Raw genomic sequence first — 19,561 nt, 5'->3', positions numbered from 1 at the left:
TGGGATGGCAGGACTGACATATGAAGAAAGTCTGGATTGACTAGGCTTATATTCACTGGAATTTAGAAGAATGAGAGGGGATCTCATAAAAACATATAAAATTATGACGGGATTGGACAGGTTAGATGCAGGAAGAATGTTCCCAATGTTGGGGGAAGTCCAGAACCAGGGGTCACAGTCTAAGGATAAAGGGTAAGCCATTTAGGACCGAGATGAGGAGAAACATCTTCACTCATAGAATTGTGAACCTGTGGAATTCTCTAACACACAAAGTTGTTGAGGCCAGTTCATTAGATATATTCAAAAGGGAGTTAGATGTGACCCTTATGGCTAAAGGGATCAAGGGGTATGGAGAGAAAGCAGGAATGGGGTACTGAAGTTGCATGATCAGCCATGATCATATTGAATGGTGGCACAGGCTCGAAGGACTGAATGGCCTACTCCTGCACCTATTTTCTATATAACGATCGTGCACGAAGGTGGAGTTGAGATCAATGAGCCATGATCTTATGGAATGGCGGAGCAGACGCGAAGGGCTGATTGGCCTACTCTGCTCATTTTTTATGTGCAAATTAAATTTTGCTTGATTTATTAAATTATTTATTCCTTTAACACCACTACCCAGCTATGAAGGTAGGAGAGCAAGCTGTTCTCCAACCTTTCCCACCACTGTTTGAAAGTGAGAGCAGCATAATTTACACTTTTATCCAAAATCCTGGCAGGAGATCAATAAATCAACAGATTGGGTGTCAAGAAAATTCATTTTTATAATATTCCATATACACTAAAATCCATACACCAAAGTTGCTCCAATTGGTTGTATTTTAAATGGGATGGAACAATTTGTTTTGCTTCTAGAAGCTAACTGGACAAATTCAATTAAGGCCGATAAATCCCCTGGACCTGATGGCTTGCATCGTAGGGTCTTGAGAAGTAACGACAGGGATAGTGGATGCATTGGTTGTAACCCTGGATAGTGGGGAGGTTCTAGCAGATTGGAAAACTGCAAATGTAATGCCCCTATTTAAAAAAGGAGGCTGACAAAAAGCAGGAAACTATAGACCAGTTAGTTTAACATCTGTGGTTGGGAGAATGTTGGAGTCCATTATTAAAGAAGCAGTAGCAGGACATTTGGAAAAGCAAATTTCGGTCAGGCAGAGTCAGCATGCATTTATGAAGGGGAAGTCATGTTTGACAAATTTGCTGCAGTTCTTTGAGGATGTAACAAACAGGGTGGATAAAGGGGAACCAGTGGATGTGGTGTGTTTGGACTTCCAGAAGGCATTTGACAAGGTGCCACATAAAAGTTTACTGCACAAGATAAAAGTTCACGGGGTTGGGGGTAATATATTAGCATGGATAGAGGATTGGCTAACAAACAGAAAACAGAGAGTCAGGAGAAATGGCTCATTCTCGGGTTGACAACCAGTAACTAGTGGTGTGCCGCAGGGATCAGTGCTGGGACCCCAACTATTTACAATCTATATTAACGACTTGGAAGAAGGGACCGAGTGTAACGTAGCCAAGTTTGCAGATGATACAAAGATGGGAGGAAAAGCAATGTGTGAGGACACAAAAAATCTGCAAGCGGACATAGACAGGCTAAGTGAGTGGGCAAAAATTTGGTAGATGGAGTATAATGTTGGAAAGTGTGAGATCATGCACTTTGGCAGAAAAAAAAATCAAAGAGCAGGTTATTATTTAAATGGAGAATGCAAAGTGCTGCGGGACCTGGGGCAACTTGTGCAAGAAACACAGAAGGTTAGTATGCAGGTACAGCACGTGATCAGGAAGGCCAGTGGAATCTTGGCCTTTATCGCAAACGGGATGGAGTATAAAAGCAGGGAAATCTTGCTACAGTTGTACAGGGTATTGGTGAGGCCACACCTGGAATACTGTGTGCAGTTTTGGTTTCCATATTTACAAAAGGATATACTTGCTTTGGAGGCAGTTCAGAGAAGTTCACAAGGTCAATTCCAGAGATGAAGAGGTTGTCTTATGAGGAAAGGTCGAGTAGGTTGGGCCTCTACTCATTGGAATTCAGAAGAATGAGAGGTGAGCTTATCGAAACGTACAAGATTGAGGGGGTTTGACAAGGTGGATGCAGAGAGGATGTTTCCACTGATGGGAGCGACTAGAACTAGAGGACAAAATCTTAGAATAAGGGGCCACCCATTTAAAACTGAGATGAGGAGAAATTTCTTCTCAGGGTTGTGGATCTGTAGAACTCACTGCCTCAGAGAGCTGTGGAAATTGGGACATTGAATAAATTTAAGACAGAAATAGACAGTTTCTTAAACAATAAGGGAATAAGGGGTTATGTGGAACGGGCAGGGAGGTAGACCCGAGTCCATGATTGGATCAGCCATGAACGTATTGAATGGCAGAGCAGGCTCGAGGGGCTGTGTGGCCTACTCCTGCTCCTAGTTCTTACGTTCTTAAACAGCTACAGAATAGTCCACACCATGCTTTTTGGAACAAAAAGTACCACCACGATAGCCATTTGCTACATTCGCATGCCTGGCACAAGACTCCCAAAGCAAGCGCTCTACTCCTACAACGCAAGTGAGCCTAAGGTGGGCAGAGGAAACATTACAAGGACACCCTCAAAGCCTCCTCAATAAAATGCAACAGCCCCACCGACACCTGGGAGTCCTTGGCCAAAGACCAGCCTAAGTGGAGGAAGTGCATCGGGAGGGCGCTGAGCACCTCGAGTCTCATTGCCGAGAACATGTAGAAAACCAGCGCAGGCAGCGGAAGGAACGTGTGGCAAACCAGTCTCACCCATCCTTTCCTTCAACGACTGTCTGTCCCACCTATGACAGAGACTGTAATTCCCGTTCAGTCACCTAAGAACGCACTTTCAGAATGGAAGCAAGTCTTCCTCGATTTTGAGGGACTGCCTATGATGATGAGTTCCTAATCTCAAATTTTTTTTCACATGGGGAAATTTAATGTCATGCAGTTTTGACACTTTTTAAATAACTAGCTGCGAATTCAGGCTAACCAACTGGACAAGATTTGCAATTCATCCATTTCATTAAATTTAAACAAGCCATGAATGTAGAAAAACAAAAATACACAACAAAATCTTTCCATGCAAAATTTACTTGGAACTTTTAATTCTACTGTATCCATTTAAAATATTACTGTTTTTGCTTAATGCCCCAGGAAGTTCAAGCCTATTTTTAAGTCTTCAATAGTTTCTATATGCATTGACTTTTCAGACCAACCTTTTGACTGTTTTTTGACCTTTTCATTTACCAAAGCCTTTAATCTTCCAAGTGATATTTATACAACATGCATTTATGGAGCATCTTTAACGTAGAATAATGTCCCATGGCACTGCAGGAGTTTTTTTTTTTAAACTGTTACCAAACCAAAGGTAATCAATAGCTTGGTCAAAGAGAAGTGTTTAAAAGGTCTGTTATGTATGTAAACCTGTAAATACCATGTCTAAGCACCAGAGGGCTTATCTCCTGGAGTCCCAAGGGATCCCATCTGTATATAAGGAGGCCTCACATGCTGGAGAGGCACTCTGAGATCTGTAATAAAGGACTACAGTCACACCTTACTTTGAGCTTGCAGTATCTGATCTGACTTTATTCAAGACATAACAACTGGTGACGAGATACAAATGACGAACCCGATCGCAACAATGCAGAGAACCGTGGGCATCCTGGAGAAATTTTCGAAGGTAGATGATTGGGAAACCTTCGCGGAGCGACTCGACCAATACTTCATGGCCAACGAGCTGGAAGGAGAAGTGAATGCTGCCAAACGAAGGGCGATCCTCCTCACCGTTTGCGGGGCACCAACGTATGTGCACACTGGTCCAGGAGCATCTAAACCCGAAGGAAAGCGTTCTGATGGCGAGGTATTGGTTCGACACGTACAAGAGGTCTGAAGGCCAGGAAGTGGCGAGCTACATCGCCGAGCTAAGGTGCCTTGCAGGACATTGCAAATTTGAAGGACACTTGGAGCATATGCTCAGGGACTTTTGTACTTGGCATTGGCCATGAAGTAATACTGCGCAAACTTTTGACTGTAGAGACCCCAACCTTGATAAAGCCATAGCAATAGCCTGGGTGTTTATCGCCACCAGTGACAATACCAAACAAATTTCTCAGCACACGAGTGCTGCTGCAAGTACTGCGAACAAAGTAACGTCGTTTTTGAATCGAAAAGGTGCAGGACAGGACTTGCATGCCTGCAGCTGCAGGTCTGCAGATGACTCAGTCCACCATCAAGGGTGATGAATACAGGGTCATTAACACCTTGTTAGCACTGCGGGGGTGGTCTTTTCCCATTCATGCCACTTCAATGGATAAGTTTGCAAGGGTTGTGGAACAATGGGACACCTCCAATGTATGTGCAGGCGAGCTGCAAACCCTGCTAATCCTGCAAACCACCATGTTGCAGAGGAGGACAGATCCACTGTGGATCTCGACGAACCAGAGCCTCTGACCGAGGAGGCAGAGGTATATGGAGTGCATACATTTACCACAAAGTGCCCCGATAATGCTGAAGGTTGAATTAAATGGACTCCCGGTGTCCATGGAGCTGGACATGGGCGCAAGCCAGTCCATAATGAGCAAAAAGACTTCTGATAAATTGTGGTGCAACAAGGCCTCAAGACCAGTCCTGACTCCCATTCGCACTAAACTGAGAAGTACACAAAGGAATCAGCAGTGCTACCGTAAAGGTCTCCTACGATGGAGCAGTGCACGAGTTGCCACTCTGGGTGGTACCAGGCAATGGCCCCACGCTGTTCGTCAGGAGCTGGCTGGGAAAGATACGCTGGAACTGGGATGATGTCCGAGCGCTTTCGATCATCGATGACACCTCATGTGCCCAGGTCCTAAACAAGTTCCTCTCGCTGTTCGAACCAGGCATCAGGAAGTTCCAAGGAGCAAAAGTGCAGATCCATTTGCTTCTGGGGGCGTGACCCATCCATCACAAGTCGAGAGCGGTACCTTACATGATGAGAGAGGGTGGAGATCGAACTGGACAGGCTACAACGAGAAGGCATCATTTCGCCGATCAATTTCAATGAGTGGGCCAGTCCGATTGTTCCAGTCCTCAAGGGAGACGGCACCGTCAGAATCTGTGGTGATTATAAAGTAACTATCAATCGTTTCTCACTGCAAGATCAATACCCGCTACCGAAGGCAGACGACCTATTTGCGACACTGGCGGGCGGGAAAATATTCACGAAACTGGACTTGACCTCAGCTTACATGACGCAAGAGCTGGAGGAATCATCGAAAGGCCTCCCCTGTATCAACACGCACTAAGGTCTCTTCATTTACAACAGATGCCCGTTTGGGATTCGATCGGCCGCGGCGATATTCCAGAGGAACATGGAAAGCTTGCTGAAGTTGGTCCCACGCACCGTGGTCTTCCAGGTTACACGGGACACGGTCGAGCATCTGCAGAACTTGGAGGATGTTAGTCGGCTTAATCGTGTGGGGCTCAGGCTAAAACACTCGAAGTGCGTTTTCCTGGCACCTGAAGTGGAGTACCCAGAAGGCATCAGACAAGCCAAATTCTGTCTTCAACCATTATCCACAACCACATTCAGCAGGAGTTTGATGGGTAGTGATCGATTAAGGGCTTATCCTGATGAGTGGTAGTCATGCATCGGGAGAAAATTCAATAAAGTGTAATTGAAGACATATTACAGGGCTTGGTGAAAGATTTGTATGACAGGTTAGTGACCATGCTGGGAAATAATAAAGCAGACCTACCAAACCACAGCAGGTTGTGCAGTAAACTAATTAACTTAACAGCTCAGTGTTTTTCAATGTTTGAGTTACACACCCCCACCTCCACCATTCATCCAGGGCAAATTTCTTGCCATGTAGTTATGCATGCACTTATGTCGCTGTAAAATGGTTTTATTACAATATAGTCCCCATCATACTATTTCTCCCTCTCCACCCCACTCTCTGCCCCCTTCATAAAAATGAAATTCAACTATCGAGAAGCTTGGTATATTTTTAAATGAGAATAAAGGTGGTGAGGCAAAAAGTGCAAAAATTAGCTGAAGATTACAACATTCATCTGAAAAGGTCAATAATTTCACAACTTCAGACATAACACAAACACATACATCACACAACCACATCCAAAAATAGGCTCTTGCATGCAAGTATGGGTGACTAGTCTGTAAAGCAATGCTAATTTAGAAATGGTGACTTTTATTCAATATAACCTGTTCAAAATACGTGAATTCCAGTTGGCTACACAGCAATTTGACACTGGCAAAGGCAAGTGCAGTTTTTGCATTTTATTGTGAATGCTTCATGTAAGACTTTACATGGCCAATGTGCCATAATAATTCTCATTTGTATCAGTAAAGTGCAGAATTACAGTAATTACCTGAATCCAACTTAACCCTCAAATGTCATCCTTCCTGTTACAACAGTAATGTGGACATTGTTTACCAGATATCATTTACTTTGATGCAATAGCTGGTAAGAAACACCTTGTAGGAGGAGACAGGCTGTTCTTCAAACTAAAGAAAACAAATCTCTTCAGTTTGCCATACAAGGCCATTTAAAAAGGACTTGAAATCTCCATTTTAAGATGCATTAACTTGTGGATCAAAGTAGCTTATTTCTCTCCCCCACCCCTCCCACTCAGTAATATTAAAAGGGGAGTCAAAAGCAGAAACCTCAAGGGTAGAGCCCTATTTATTTTTATATACAAAAAAAGCCCATAGGTGCTTCCAGCAATTGTAAGTGGTCAGAATACCTTATGCAGTTTGAAAAGCACAAATTAAATGAGCACTCCACAAAAAAAGCATGAGAAAGATACTCAATGTTCCAATCAAATTCCAGAATCTGCATAGTGATGCGTCAACATAAAGGAGTCTTTTCTCCAAGCCACTACACTGGAAACTTAAAAGCACTTAAGGTATCGCTGATATTAAAGCCAGTTTCGACAGTTTGCAGGATAAATAATGGTCCACAGTGTAGAGTCAAAAGAGAGAACGCCAGAAAGATGTTTTTTTTTGAAGTGTGAATATTGCATCTACATTAATCAGCACTAAGGGAAATTTAAAAAGTCAGCTTGAAAATATTATTCTGCTACTGGTAAATATTAGAACAAATTCAAGTTTAGCAGAGGATTTGCTAGAACTCTAGACTGTAATATAAACAATTCCAAGTTTAACCAAAAGCAAAGCAGCATACAGCATCAGACATCCATTAAAATACTGATGAACAGATACAATAAACAATATACACATGCATTACCAGTGTGCATGAATTGGGGTGCAAGGTGACCAAGATGGCAAAACAAAACATGGTCATCAAAATTTACTAAAGGCTGCTGAATCCATTCAACAGCGCACAGAAGAAAACTAAAGCACATGACCAATTTCTTCCCATATTTACAGGCATTCCCAAAAATTGTTCAGATCATCTGTGGAACAAAATGAAAGCCTCCAGTTTTTCTGGGATCTGTCCTTTGTAAACAAATTGGTGTTTTACTATGGCACGGGCAGCAAGACACTGCAAAGTTGTGTGGTTGATGGGCTGAATCAAGTTTTTTCCCATTTCCTTCTCATCCAGTAAATCACAGGCAGTCTGTTTATAGGAGTTTGTGGTGTCGAAATGTGAACCCGCCTTAATTAGAAGATTCATGATCTCAGGATGATTGTTACGTGCTGCAATGTGCAATGGGATGTTGTTCTCAAAGTCTCTTGCGTTGAAATCTGCTCCACACTCCAGCAACATTGCAGTGACCTGTAAGGATGGAAATTTACAAACTGGATAGCGACCTACAGAAGTAGTGTCTTTATCAACTGCAAGATGAAGCGGGGAAAACCCAATTTTTCCTCGAGAGTTCAGTTTTAGAAACCTGTAGATAGTTTGTCGTTTGAGATGCTCCTGCTCAGAGCTGCATTTCACTTTCTCCAACAAACAGATCAGATGCAGGATTATTGATAGGGCTTTGCTCAACTGTGTCAAGTCAGGTGGGGTCTGTACCTGTTTTATGGCTCTGTCTATTTCAAAGACACTTTTACTCAATATTCCCATCAAATCATTGAAGGACACAGAAGTTCCTAAGACACCTTTTGTCCGGTCTTGCAACATAAAAGAAAAAAGTTCAGCAAAAGACAGCAAGCTGCTCGCTGTCATTGGACTCAGTGGATCCAGATTGTTCTGCTGCATATCCAATGCATATTTCCACAAGTTGATGCACCTTTCAAAATTGCCAGAATCAGCATAGACAGCACCTCTATATCTTATGTAGTAAGACGTATCAGGGTGTGAAGGACCAAGTATTCTCTCTCTGATTAACAGCGCCTGCATCCTCATCTCATCTGGATCAGCAATTAAGGCTTCCAGTTCCTCTCCAGAGATTACTTCTTTGGCATAATCATAAGCCATTACCAATTGCTGGGGCTCTGGTTTAGTGAGGATGTTAGCCCCATCACTATATCGCATGTCCATAGCTTTCTTCCAGTATTTCATAGCTCCCAGCAAATCTCTCTTCTTGTCCACAAATGTGGATCCTAGCAGCTCTAAGGCATCAATACGTTCAATTTTACTTGTTTGTGGGTGCTGGGTCAGGAAGTCCACAATGTTGGTGTGACCAGTCACACTGGCTGAAAGCAGCGGGGTCATCCCATAGCCATCTTTCTCCATTTTGGCTCCATACTTAAGCAACATCTTCATGATCTCCAGGCTCCCAGACTCAGCACAGTCATGCAAAGCTGTGTTTCCTTTAAAAGAAGAAAAATGAATTAAAATCAAAATTGCTTAAAATTTAAAGCTTCTTACAACATGTCAAAATGGAGAATAATGAAGTATGAAGTTTGACAGGGCTGGATTTTTAATATAAAGTTACGTGTTCACATTTGGATATAAAATTAGTGAATTTGAGAGAAATAAAGACTAAAATAATGACATTTACGTAACAGCACAGAATCAGGCCAGTAGGCCCAACAGGTCAATGTTCCACAAGAGCCACTTCCCACCTTACTGCATCGCACCTTATCAACATATCCTTCTATTCCTTTTCCACCCATGCACTTAACTAGCTTCCCCTTCAATGCATCTATGCTAATCACCTCAACCACTCCATATGGTAGCAAGTTCCACATTCTCACCACTGAGTAAAGAAGCAATTTTTTTTAAATGAACATTCCAGCACATAAGAAATAGGAGCAGGAGTAAGCCATTTGGCCCCTCGAGCCTGCTCCACCATTCAATAAGATCATGGCTGATCTGATCATGGACTCAGCGCCACTTCCCTACCTGCTCCCCATAACCCTTTACTCCCTTATCGCTCAAAATTCTGTCTATCTCCGCCTTAAATATATTCAATGACCCAGCCTTCAAAGCTCTCTGGGGCAGAGAATTCCATAGATTTACAACCCTCAGAAGAAATTTCTCATCTCAGTTTTAAATGGGCGGCCCCTTATTGTAAGACTATGTCCCCTAGTTTTAGCACCCCCCCCCCGCCGAGTGGAAATATCCTCCCTGCATCAATCTGGTCGAGCCCCCTCATTATCTTATAAGTTTCAATAAGATCATCTCTCATTCTTCTGCTGAACTCCAATGTGTATAGGCCCAACCTACGCTCATAAGTCAAACCCTCATCTCCAGAATCAACCTAGTGAACCTTCTCTGAACAGCCTCCAATGCAACTATATCCTTCCTTAAATACGGAGACCAAAACTGTACAGTTCTCTCGGTATGGCGACACAAATACCTTGTACAGTTGTAGCAGGACTTCTCTGCTTTTATACTCTATCCCCCTTGCAATAAAGGCCAACATTCCATTTGCCTTCCTGATTATTTGCTGTACCTGCATACTAACTTTGTGTTTCATGCACAAGGACCCCCAGGTCTCTGTACTGCAGCACTTTGCAATTTTTCTCCATTTAAATTATAATTTGCTTTTCTATTATTTCTGCCAAAGTGGATAACCTCACATTTTCCCACATTATATGCTATCTGCCAAATTTTTGCCCACTCATTTAGCCTGTGTATATATCCCTTTGCAGATTGTGGGTGTCCCCCCTCCCCAACAAATTGCTTTACAACCCATCTTTGTATTATAAGAACATAAGAAGTAGGAGCAGGAGTAGGTCATACGGCCCCTCGAGCCTGGTCCGCCATTTATTACGATCATGGCCGATCCAATCATGGACTCAGGTCCATTTCCCTGCCGGCTCCTCATAACCGATAAGGGAATGAGGGGTTAAGAAACTGTATCTCTGCCTTAAATTTATTCAATGTCCCAGCTTCCATAGCTCTCTAAGGCAGCGAATTCCACAGATTTACAACCTTCAAAAAAAATTCCTCATCTCAGTTTTAAATGGGTGGCCCCTTATTCTACGATTATGCTCGCTAGTTCTAGTCTCCCCAATCAATGGAAACAACCTCTCTGCATCCACCTCGTCAAGCCCCCTCATAAACTTATACATTTCGATAAGATCACCTCTCATTCTTTTGAATTCCAATGAATAGAGGCTCAACATTTCCGCATAAGTCAACCCCCTCATCCCCAGAATCAGCCTAGTGAACCTTCTCTGAACTGCCTCCAAAGCAAGTATATCCTCATCAGCAAACTTGGCTACATTACACTCGGTCCCTTCATCCAAGTCATTAATATAGATTGCAAATAGTTGAGGACAGCACCGATCCCTGCGGCACCCCACTAGTCAGTTTGCCAACCGGAAAATGACCCATTTATGCCGACTCTCTGTTTTCTGTTAGTTAGCCAAGCCTCTATCCATGCTAATATATTACCCCCAACCCCGTGAGCTTTTATCTTGTGCAGTAACCTCTTGTGGCACCTTATTGAATGCCTTCTGGAAATCCAAATACACCACATCCACTGGTGCCCTCTTATTCACCATGCTCGTTACATCCTCAGAACTCCAGCAAATTTGTCAAACATGATTTCCCTTTCATAAACGATGTGGACTCTGCTTGATTGAATCATGCTTTTCCAAATGTCCCGCTACTGCTTCCTTGATAATGGACTCCAGCATTTTCCCCAATGACAGATGTTGGGCTAACTGGTCTATAGTTTCCTGCTTTTTGTCTGTCTCTTTTTTTTAAATAAAGGGCATTACATTTGCAGTTTTCCAATCTGCTGGGCCCACCTCAGAAGCCAGCAAATTTTGGTAGATTACAACCAATGCATCCACCATCTCTGCAGCCATTTCTCTTAAGACCCTAGGACGTAAGCCATCAGGTCCAGGGGACTTCTCCTCCTTTAGTCCCATTATTTTATCCAGTACTACTTCATTAGTGCTAGTATTAATAAGTTCCTCCCTATCTATAGCCCCTTGATTATCCACTATTGGGATATTCTTAGTATCTTCTACCGTACAGACCGATACAAAATATTTGTTCAACGTCTCTGCCATTTCCATGTTCTCCATTATTAATTCCCCAGTCTCATCCTCCAGATGACTAACATTTACTTTAGCCACTCTTTTCCTTTTTATGAACTGGTAGAAGCTCTTACTATCTTTTTATATTTCGTGCTAGTTTAATTTCATAATCTGTCTTCCCATTCAATCATTTTTTTTTTTTTAGTTGTTCTCTGCTGGCTTTTAAAAATGTTCCAATCCTCTGGCTTCCCACTAGTCTTTCTTGGCCACATTTTATATCTTTGTTTTCAGTTTAATTCCATCCCTTATTTCCTTAGTTAGCCACAGATAGTTATCCCTTCTCTTCGTCTTTTCTTCTCATTGGGATATATTTTTGTTGCGAGTTATGAAGTATCTCCTTAAATGTTTGCCACTGCTCATCAACCATCCCATTCTTTAATCTATTTTTCCAGTCCACTTTAGCCAACTCTGTCCTCATACCTTTGTAGTCTCCTTTATTTAAGCTTAGGACTCTGGTTTGATAACCAACTTTTGCACCCTCCAACTGAACTTGAAATTCAACCATGTTATGATCATTCATTCCAAGACAATCTTTTACCATGAGATCATTTATTAATCCTGCCTCATTACACAGTACTAGACCCAAGATAGGCTGCTCCCTGGTTGGTTCCCCAACGTACTGTTCAAGGAAACTATCCCGGATACACTCTATGAACTCCTCCTCAAGGCTACCCTGGCCAGTTTGCTTTGTCGAATCAATATGAAGGTTAAAATCGCCCATGATTATTGCCGTTCTTTTATTGCAAGCCTCCATTATTTCTTGATTTATACTCCATCCAGTGTAGCTACTGTTAGGGGGCCTATAGACTATACCCACCAGCGACTTTTTCCCTTTATTATTCCTTATCTCCACCCAAACTGATTCAACATCTTGATCCTCTGAGCCAATTAACGCACTGATCTCATCCTTTTTTAACAGAGCTACTCTACCTCCTTTTCCTTTGTCTGTCCTTCCGAATTGTCAAATACCCCTGAATATTTAGTTCCCAGTCCTGGTCACCTTGCAACCACGTCTCTGTAATGGCTATCAGATCATACCCATTTGTATCGAAGTGTCGTCAACTCATCTATTTTGTTACGAATACTACGTGCATTTAGACAAAGCTTTTAAATTTGTTTTTTTACCCTTTTTTCCTGCAGATTTCCTCTGTCCTTCAAACTCGCTTTCTACATTTTTGCTTTCTAATTCCAACTTTACTCGCCTCCCTACTGAATCTATTCTCAGTTTCCCATTCCCCTGCCAGCTAGTTTAAACCTCCCCCACGAGGATATTGATCCCGGCAGAAGACCTGCAAAAAATGTAGCAGTTTTGTAAGATCCAAGATAAAATTGACTGATATGATTTTAATTCAAACAATATCCAGTTATAGGATCCCACAGTTTTTTTTTCTGACAAAGGGTCAACAACCTGAAACCTTGGACTCAATTTTCGCCAATGCCGCTTTTTGGCGTACTGCAAGAGTTACGCCCGTTGCTTTTGGCCCTGACTACTTCAAAAAAACTAGCCAGTTTCCCTGTTCAAAGCCAGCCCTTTAGCTTCAGGGGTGGAGCCTAATGTCTGCACCGAAAAACGATGTTGCCCCCCTCCCCTTTCTGTACATTTTTGACGTGATTGCTATGGGTGCGTGTGCCCGGTACAGCTCCCGATCTGCATTCGGCCATTTTTGAAGAGCCAGTTGTGTGAGAGAACTTTAATTCTCATTGGAAAAATCGGAGCTGCAATACAAGATGCAACTTGGCTCAAGGACCAAGAATTTCTTACAAGATGAAGTGGAGACATTAGTTACGGTAATTGAGGCCAGATAGCACGAGCTGGACACCAGCAGAGGTCACATAAAAGTCCCACCCAAAGAAATTAACACTGGAACAAACTTGAAGATTACTCTGCAATGGTGACCACCCCAAGGTCTGGAAGCCAGTGCAAAAAATGGCAACACCTTGCTCAAGTAATTAGTGCAAGTAATATTTTCATTTATTCACTGGAATTGCGACCATCTGTATGTCCCACCCAGCAGAAAGACACCCTCTCTAAAAAGGTTTATTTTCATCTTCACAGAGGAAGGTGGCACACAACAAAAAGGAAAGAACTCGAACAGGAGGAGGCTCAGCAAATCTGTACCCACTGACACCCTTGGAAGATAGGGTCGCTGCTTTGATGGGCCCTGCCTGGAGAAATGCAACCACCACTGCACAAGCTGACTCCACACTTGAGGAAGAGGAAGAGGGCAAGTCCTGCAAATTCCACATTCTGGCTTTGCTAAAAGTGAAGTACTGCGTGCGCTAGCCATGCTTCGGTTCATGGGGATGCCTTCGTCAGCTACGCTTCAGTTGATGCAATGTGCTATCATTCATCGAGGACCTTCAAATGAGCCTGCTGCCTGTGCATGCCAACTTATGCCAACCTGCCCCCTCCTCTGCTGCTAACCATTTGTCTGTTGGGTTATATTTTGCAGAACTGAGGCCAACCGTGACGAGGCTAAAGACGATGCAAAAGATTCAGGCGTGGACGAGCCTGAAGAGAACATCTTCCAATCCCACATTCGAGACCAAGAGTATGGGGGTGAGGCGGAGGTGATGGATGAAGCCAACACTTTTGTACTCACTCTGGAGAAGGTGCAGGTGTCGCCCATTCCTGAGTGGTACGAGTGTTGGGACATTCCATGGTTTCTCAGTCTGAAGCTGCGGGTCCCAGTGGGATGCAGCGAGCCTCACCCAGGGCTCGACAACGCTCTCCTGAGGTGCAGGATTTAATAGATGTGGTTCAGATGATGGCAATGAGTGTGGAGAGCATTGACCTTACACGATCACTGCTGGACACCATCAGTGGGGTGGATGATGAGGTATCTGGACTGTTAGGAGAAGTAACACTCACGAGAAATGGGAACACTGTCCGGGAACTTGTGGGAGGGAATGTCACAGGTAGCTGCTGCAATAAGGGAACATGTCCAGACCCCACGCCCATCGACAGAATCAACTGCCACTCCCACTCCAATCCCCAGACCAGCCAGGTCCAAGTCAGGCCTTGCACATTACTGCCTCTTCCCACCCACCTCCCCCCTAATCAAGAAGTGCGCATTACCAGAGATGTTTGAAAGAATAAGCTTGGTACCAACCCAAGAAACGCTGTGTCACTGCCTGCGGGCAGAGGTGGTGGAGTCACCAAGACCAAGCATGGCGGGCAGTCTTAGAATAAGGTGGGAGGAGAGATGGGTGCAGCCTTTCTTTGCTGCTATTATTATTGTTGTTACTGTTGTAACTGTTCGCAAATTAAAAGTTTTGTAAGTAAGTTTAAAAGTTTGTAAGTGATCTTAACTGAAAACTTTAATAAATATTCTTATATCAAACTTTAAAATTAAATTAAGTAAAAACAAGTGTTAAACTTTTAAATAAAATATATTTTAAATTATAACTGAATCATTTACATTTGTTCCATTATTAACAACTTTTTGAAGTAAAGAATCATTTCCATTATTCATTCCATTAACACAACACAACATTATGGAACAGGTCCAAACAGTAAACATTGCCCATTTGGAATAGTTGCCACTGAACCTTCAGGCAGCAAAGCATTCCCGGATGAGCTGCTGGCGCAAGGCTGGTGCAATCGTTAGAGGCACAACGACCCGACCTCCTCCGCCGTTGTTATGCTCTGGGTTCAGGTAGTTGCACGGCTTCTTCGTCGTCCTCCTCGTCATCTGCATCATCCTCGTCATCTGCATCATCCACCATCACCTCGGGTGGGTCTTCTACTACCAGCTGCTGCTGCCGCCTCATGATGGTTAAGTTATGCAGCATGCAGCAAACCGTGAACTGACTAACAATCTCAGAGCAGTATTGCAAGTAGCCTACGGAATGGTCGAGGCATCGGAAACGCTGTTTCAAGATGCCAATGGTCCTCTCTATTATGCTGCGTGTCGCAATGTGCTTCCGTTCGGGTTACGCATAGGGGCGTCATGAGCCAGGTGGCGAGGCCGTACCATGTCTCCCAGCAGCCAGCTCTGTCCTTCTGGTTGCTGCTGAAACGTGGTAGATATAGCGCTCTCATTTAGGATGAACACATCATGGGTGCTCGCAGGGTATCTGGCATCAACTGACATGATGCGATGCATGTCGTCACACATGCACATTAATGGAGTGGAAGCCTTTTCTGTTCCTGTACATCTCGGAATTCTCCAAAAAGGTGCTCGCAAGGCGATGTGGGTACAATCAATGCAGCCCTGTACCTTTGGGAAGCCAGCAATCCTGGAGAAGCCCACAGCCCTTTCATGCATTGCTTGGGCGATCATGAGGAACTTTATGTAGTCAATTCCTCCGGGCATATAGTGCAGCAGTCACCTGCCGAATGCAGATACGTGTTGCATGTTGAGAAATGATGCACACATCCCCAGTTGTGGCCTGGAATGATCCAGATGCATGGAATGAAGTACAGCTGTATCCTTCACTAACTGACAAAGCAGTCCTCCTGACGCTTCTGGGATGCAGGTCTGCTTTTAACAACACAGGTCTCGGTTACAATTTCTTTACAGAAACGCAGCCTTCTCACAGTCTGCATCACTCAGGTGCAGGTATAAACACTGTCTTGATATACCCAATGTGGGTAAGGCTTCCTGCCCATCATCCTAAGTGCTCTAAGGTTCCTCATGCGATGACATTGAATCAATCGTCTCTTCCACAGCACCATCATGCAGAAGGCTTGCATGAGGTATGGCATGGTCAGTATTGCCCCCATGATTAAATTGTACCTTTGCAAGAAGCTCAAAAAACAGGACAAGCTTCTTTGATCCCTCTCCCCCCAAAGTCGATGCCCTAGTATGGACTACACCCAGGTCTGCGCATGCGCAATAGGCTTGCTTAGAACGGGAAGCTCGGCATTCAAATTAGGACATTTGGGGCAACCAAGGCTAATGCAATTCTTTAATTTTAGATTTTTTTCCCCCCAAAAGTACCACCCCACCACTGACCAAACATCTCCTCACCGGACTCGAGGGGCGGGTCGGCCAGCAGAATTGCTCCCTTACCCGGACACGGGCTTGGCAAACAACACCCCCCCACCGCCCCGCCCTCCCCCCTTTTGATGCTGCTGCATAGTGTAATGGTTCTCATCCCTTCAGTTTGGCTTCCATCCCCCCACCACCCCCAGGCTTCTTTTGTAGCCGAGCCAGTGTCTGGGCAAGGAACCAATTCTGCCGGCCGACGCTCCGGCCCAGTTTGGAGACGTTCGGTGGTGGCGTGGCACTTTGGAAAAACATCCAAAATTTAAAAATTGCATTAAATTCCCATTTTCTGCGTTTTAAGTTTGAAAAAAAATCAAGCTTCATGATGTGTTGATTCCCTCCAAAACTTTGCCTAAAAGCAATGGAGTCTTTCTGCACCGATTTTTTGATGTGCACTGGTTTTTCTTAAGTGCTCGGAAGGTTTTTTTGGGAGTGGTCACATACGCCGCCTAGGAGAAATGCAAGTTGGCCAAACTTGCATAAATATGAAAAACTGGCGCAGACATAAAGTTACGCAAAAAAAACCTAACGGAACTGAGTTACACTGGCGCACAATCTTTGGAGAAACTTGGATTATTTTAATTTAGCCAAAAAAAGCGGTGCGTGCCAAAAATACAGCGCAGATCACTGGGGAAAATGGAGCCTGTTAACTCGGTTTCTATCTTCACAGATGCTGCCTGACCCACTCAGTATTTCCAGCATTTTCTGTTTTTAATACACATCACCATTATATGCTTCTGGGTCTATATTACACTTCATCTGTTCCACAATGATACTGACCAGGCCAGCATCCCCAGCATTGAAGCACTGACCACACTTGACCAGCTCCGCTGGGCAGGCCACATAGTTCGCATGCCAAACACGAGACTCCCAAAGTAAGCGCTCTACTCAGAACTCCTTCATGGCAAACAAGCCAAAGGTGGGCAGAAGAAACGTTACAAGGCCACCCTCAAAGCCTCCCTGATAAAGTGCAACATCGCCACTGACACCTGGGAGTCCCTGGTCAAAGACCACCCTAAGTGGAGGAAGTGCATCCGAGAGGGAGCTGAGCACCTAGAGTCTTGTCCCCGAGAGCATGCAGAAATCAAGCGCAGGCAGCGGAAAGAGCGTGCAGCAAACCAGTCCCACCCACCCTTTCCCTCAATGACTATCAGCCCCACCTGTGACACAGACTGTGGTTCTCGAATTGGACTGTTCAGCCACCTAAGGACTCATTTTTGGAGTGGAAGCAAGTCTTCTTCGATTCCGAGGGACGGCCTATGATGATTATAAACAGATTATATTACTGGTGGATATTAGACAGCAAATGTACTTTGTTTTACTGGCAGCAATATTTGTGGAATGCATAATCCTCCCAACTCCAGGGCCAAAATGAAATCTAAAATCCACTGTCCAACTTCGTTGAAGTTTAGACAGCACTTGGGTAAAAAGGAGAGATTATAAAGTTCAAACATACTCTCAATTCTATTGGCTGGTACTGACAAATGCGCTACTTAGCAACTAGTCATCATCATAGGCGGTCCCTCGAACGATGATGACTTGCTTCCACAAGAGTTCACAGATGTTTCAATGAAGGATCCGATGTTCCAGTCCTGAACTCCAGTTGAGGGGGTGGAAGATGCCTTTGCGTGGATTTTTTTTAAACGTGTGGTGACCGTTGCACCTCAGCCACCACATGGCTTCGACAGAGCTAGGCCTTTATCCAGTGGCAAGGGTTGAACTAGGATGACTGGAGTCCTGCTCTGCTGCACAGACCTAAGCCTTTATCCAGTGGCAAGGGTTGAACTAGGATGACTGGAGTCCTGCTCTGCTGCACAGACCTAGTGCGCACACATATCGCAGTGTGGGCAGGCTCGTGCTTCTGGGTCCTGTACCCTCATTTGCCGCACCTTCGCCCACGACGTTCCAGGGCCCGGCACTCCAGCTCGATTTATAGCCCCGACCTGCGGTGGTGTTCTCACACTGCTCAGGGTGGCCCACGATGAGCAACTATGCGATTTACCTTGCAGCACTGCCACCAGCAGTAGCAGCCCTGACTTTGGTAGCATCATTATAAATGGAGGTAGTGCTGGCATGGACACCTCCAAAAGGAGGATAGACTCCCAAGAAGTGATTTATCATCACTAATGGAGGACACGTTTAAGACTTGACAGAGTTCTCTTTACAGGATCTAGGATATCCAACACAATCTGCGATCTCTACTCCACATACAATTCTCTGGTCAAAGTGGTAGCCAGCTCTAATGTCAGCTGTTAGAGTACCCTTGGAGAGAGAGGCGCAGAGAGAGAGAGAGAGAGAGAGAGGGAGAGAGAGAGAGGCGCGCAGAGAGAGAGAGAGAGAGAGGCGCGCAGAGAGAGAGAGAGAGAGGCGCGCAGAGAGAGAGAGAGAGAGAGGCGCGCAGAGAGAGAAGAGAGAGAGAGGCGCGCAGAGGAGAGAGAGACCGGCAGAGAGAGAGGCGCGCAGAGAGAGAGAGAGAGAGAGGCGCGCAGAGAGAGAGGCGCGCAGAGAGAGAGAGGCGCGCAGAGAGAGAGAGGCGCGCAGAGAGAGAGAGGCGCGCAGAGAGAGAGAGGCGCGCAGAGAGAGAGAGGCGCGCAGAGAGAGAGAGGCGCGCAGAGAGAGAGAGGCGCGCAGAGAGAGAGAGGCGCGCAGAGAGAGAGAGGCGCGCAGAGAGAGAGAGAGGCGCGCAGAGAGAGAGAGAGGCGCGCAGAGAGAGAGAGAGGCGCGCAGAGAGAGAGAGAGGCGCGCAGAGAGAGAGAGAGGCGCGCAGAGAGAGAGAGAGGCGCGCAGAGAGAGAGAGAGGCGCGCAGAGAGAGAGAGAGGCGCGCAGAGAGAGAGAGAGGCGCGCAGAGAGAGAGAGGCGCGCAGAGAGAGAGAGAGGCGCGCAGAGAGAGAGAGAGGCGCGCAGAGAGAGAGAGAGCGCGCAGAGAGAGAGGAGGCGCGCAGAGAGAGAGAGAGGCGCCAGAGAGAGAGAGAGGCGCGCAGAGAGAGAGAGAGGCGCGCAGAGAGAGAGAGAGGCGCGCAGAGAGAGAGAGAGGCGCGCAGAGAGAGAGAGAGGCGCGCAGAGAGAGAGAGAGGCGCGCAGAGAGAGAGAGAGGCGCGCAGAGAAGAGAGAGAGGCGGCGCAGAGAGAGAGAGGCGCGCAG

The 19,561-nt window shown here is 45.1% G+C and overlaps 1 protein-coding gene across 1 annotated transcript in view; it reads right to left on the bottom strand.

Moving 5' to 3' along the window:
- Positions 1-6,183: 6,183 nt before the first annotated feature.
- LOC139265942 (protein fem-1 homolog C-like) overlaps positions 6,184-19,561 on the bottom strand; it is an 18,828-nt gene continuing 5,450 nt past the window's right edge. The window contains exon 2 of the mRNA XM_070883562.1: positions 6,184-8,737. Coding sequence (XP_070739663.1) covers positions 7,428-8,737 — 1,310 coding nt within the window. The 3' untranslated portion in view covers positions 6,184-7,427. The remainder of the gene's footprint in view (positions 8,738-19,561) is intronic.

The sequence above is a fragment of the Pristiophorus japonicus genome, chromosome 1 (assembly GCF_044704955.1).
Source record: "Pristiophorus japonicus isolate sPriJap1 chromosome 1, sPriJap1.hap1, whole genome shotgun sequence".
Classification (NCBI taxonomy): domain Eukaryota; kingdom Metazoa; phylum Chordata; class Chondrichthyes; family Pristiophoridae; genus Pristiophorus; species Pristiophorus japonicus.
This window is presented reverse-complemented; position numbering and strand designations above follow the sequence as displayed.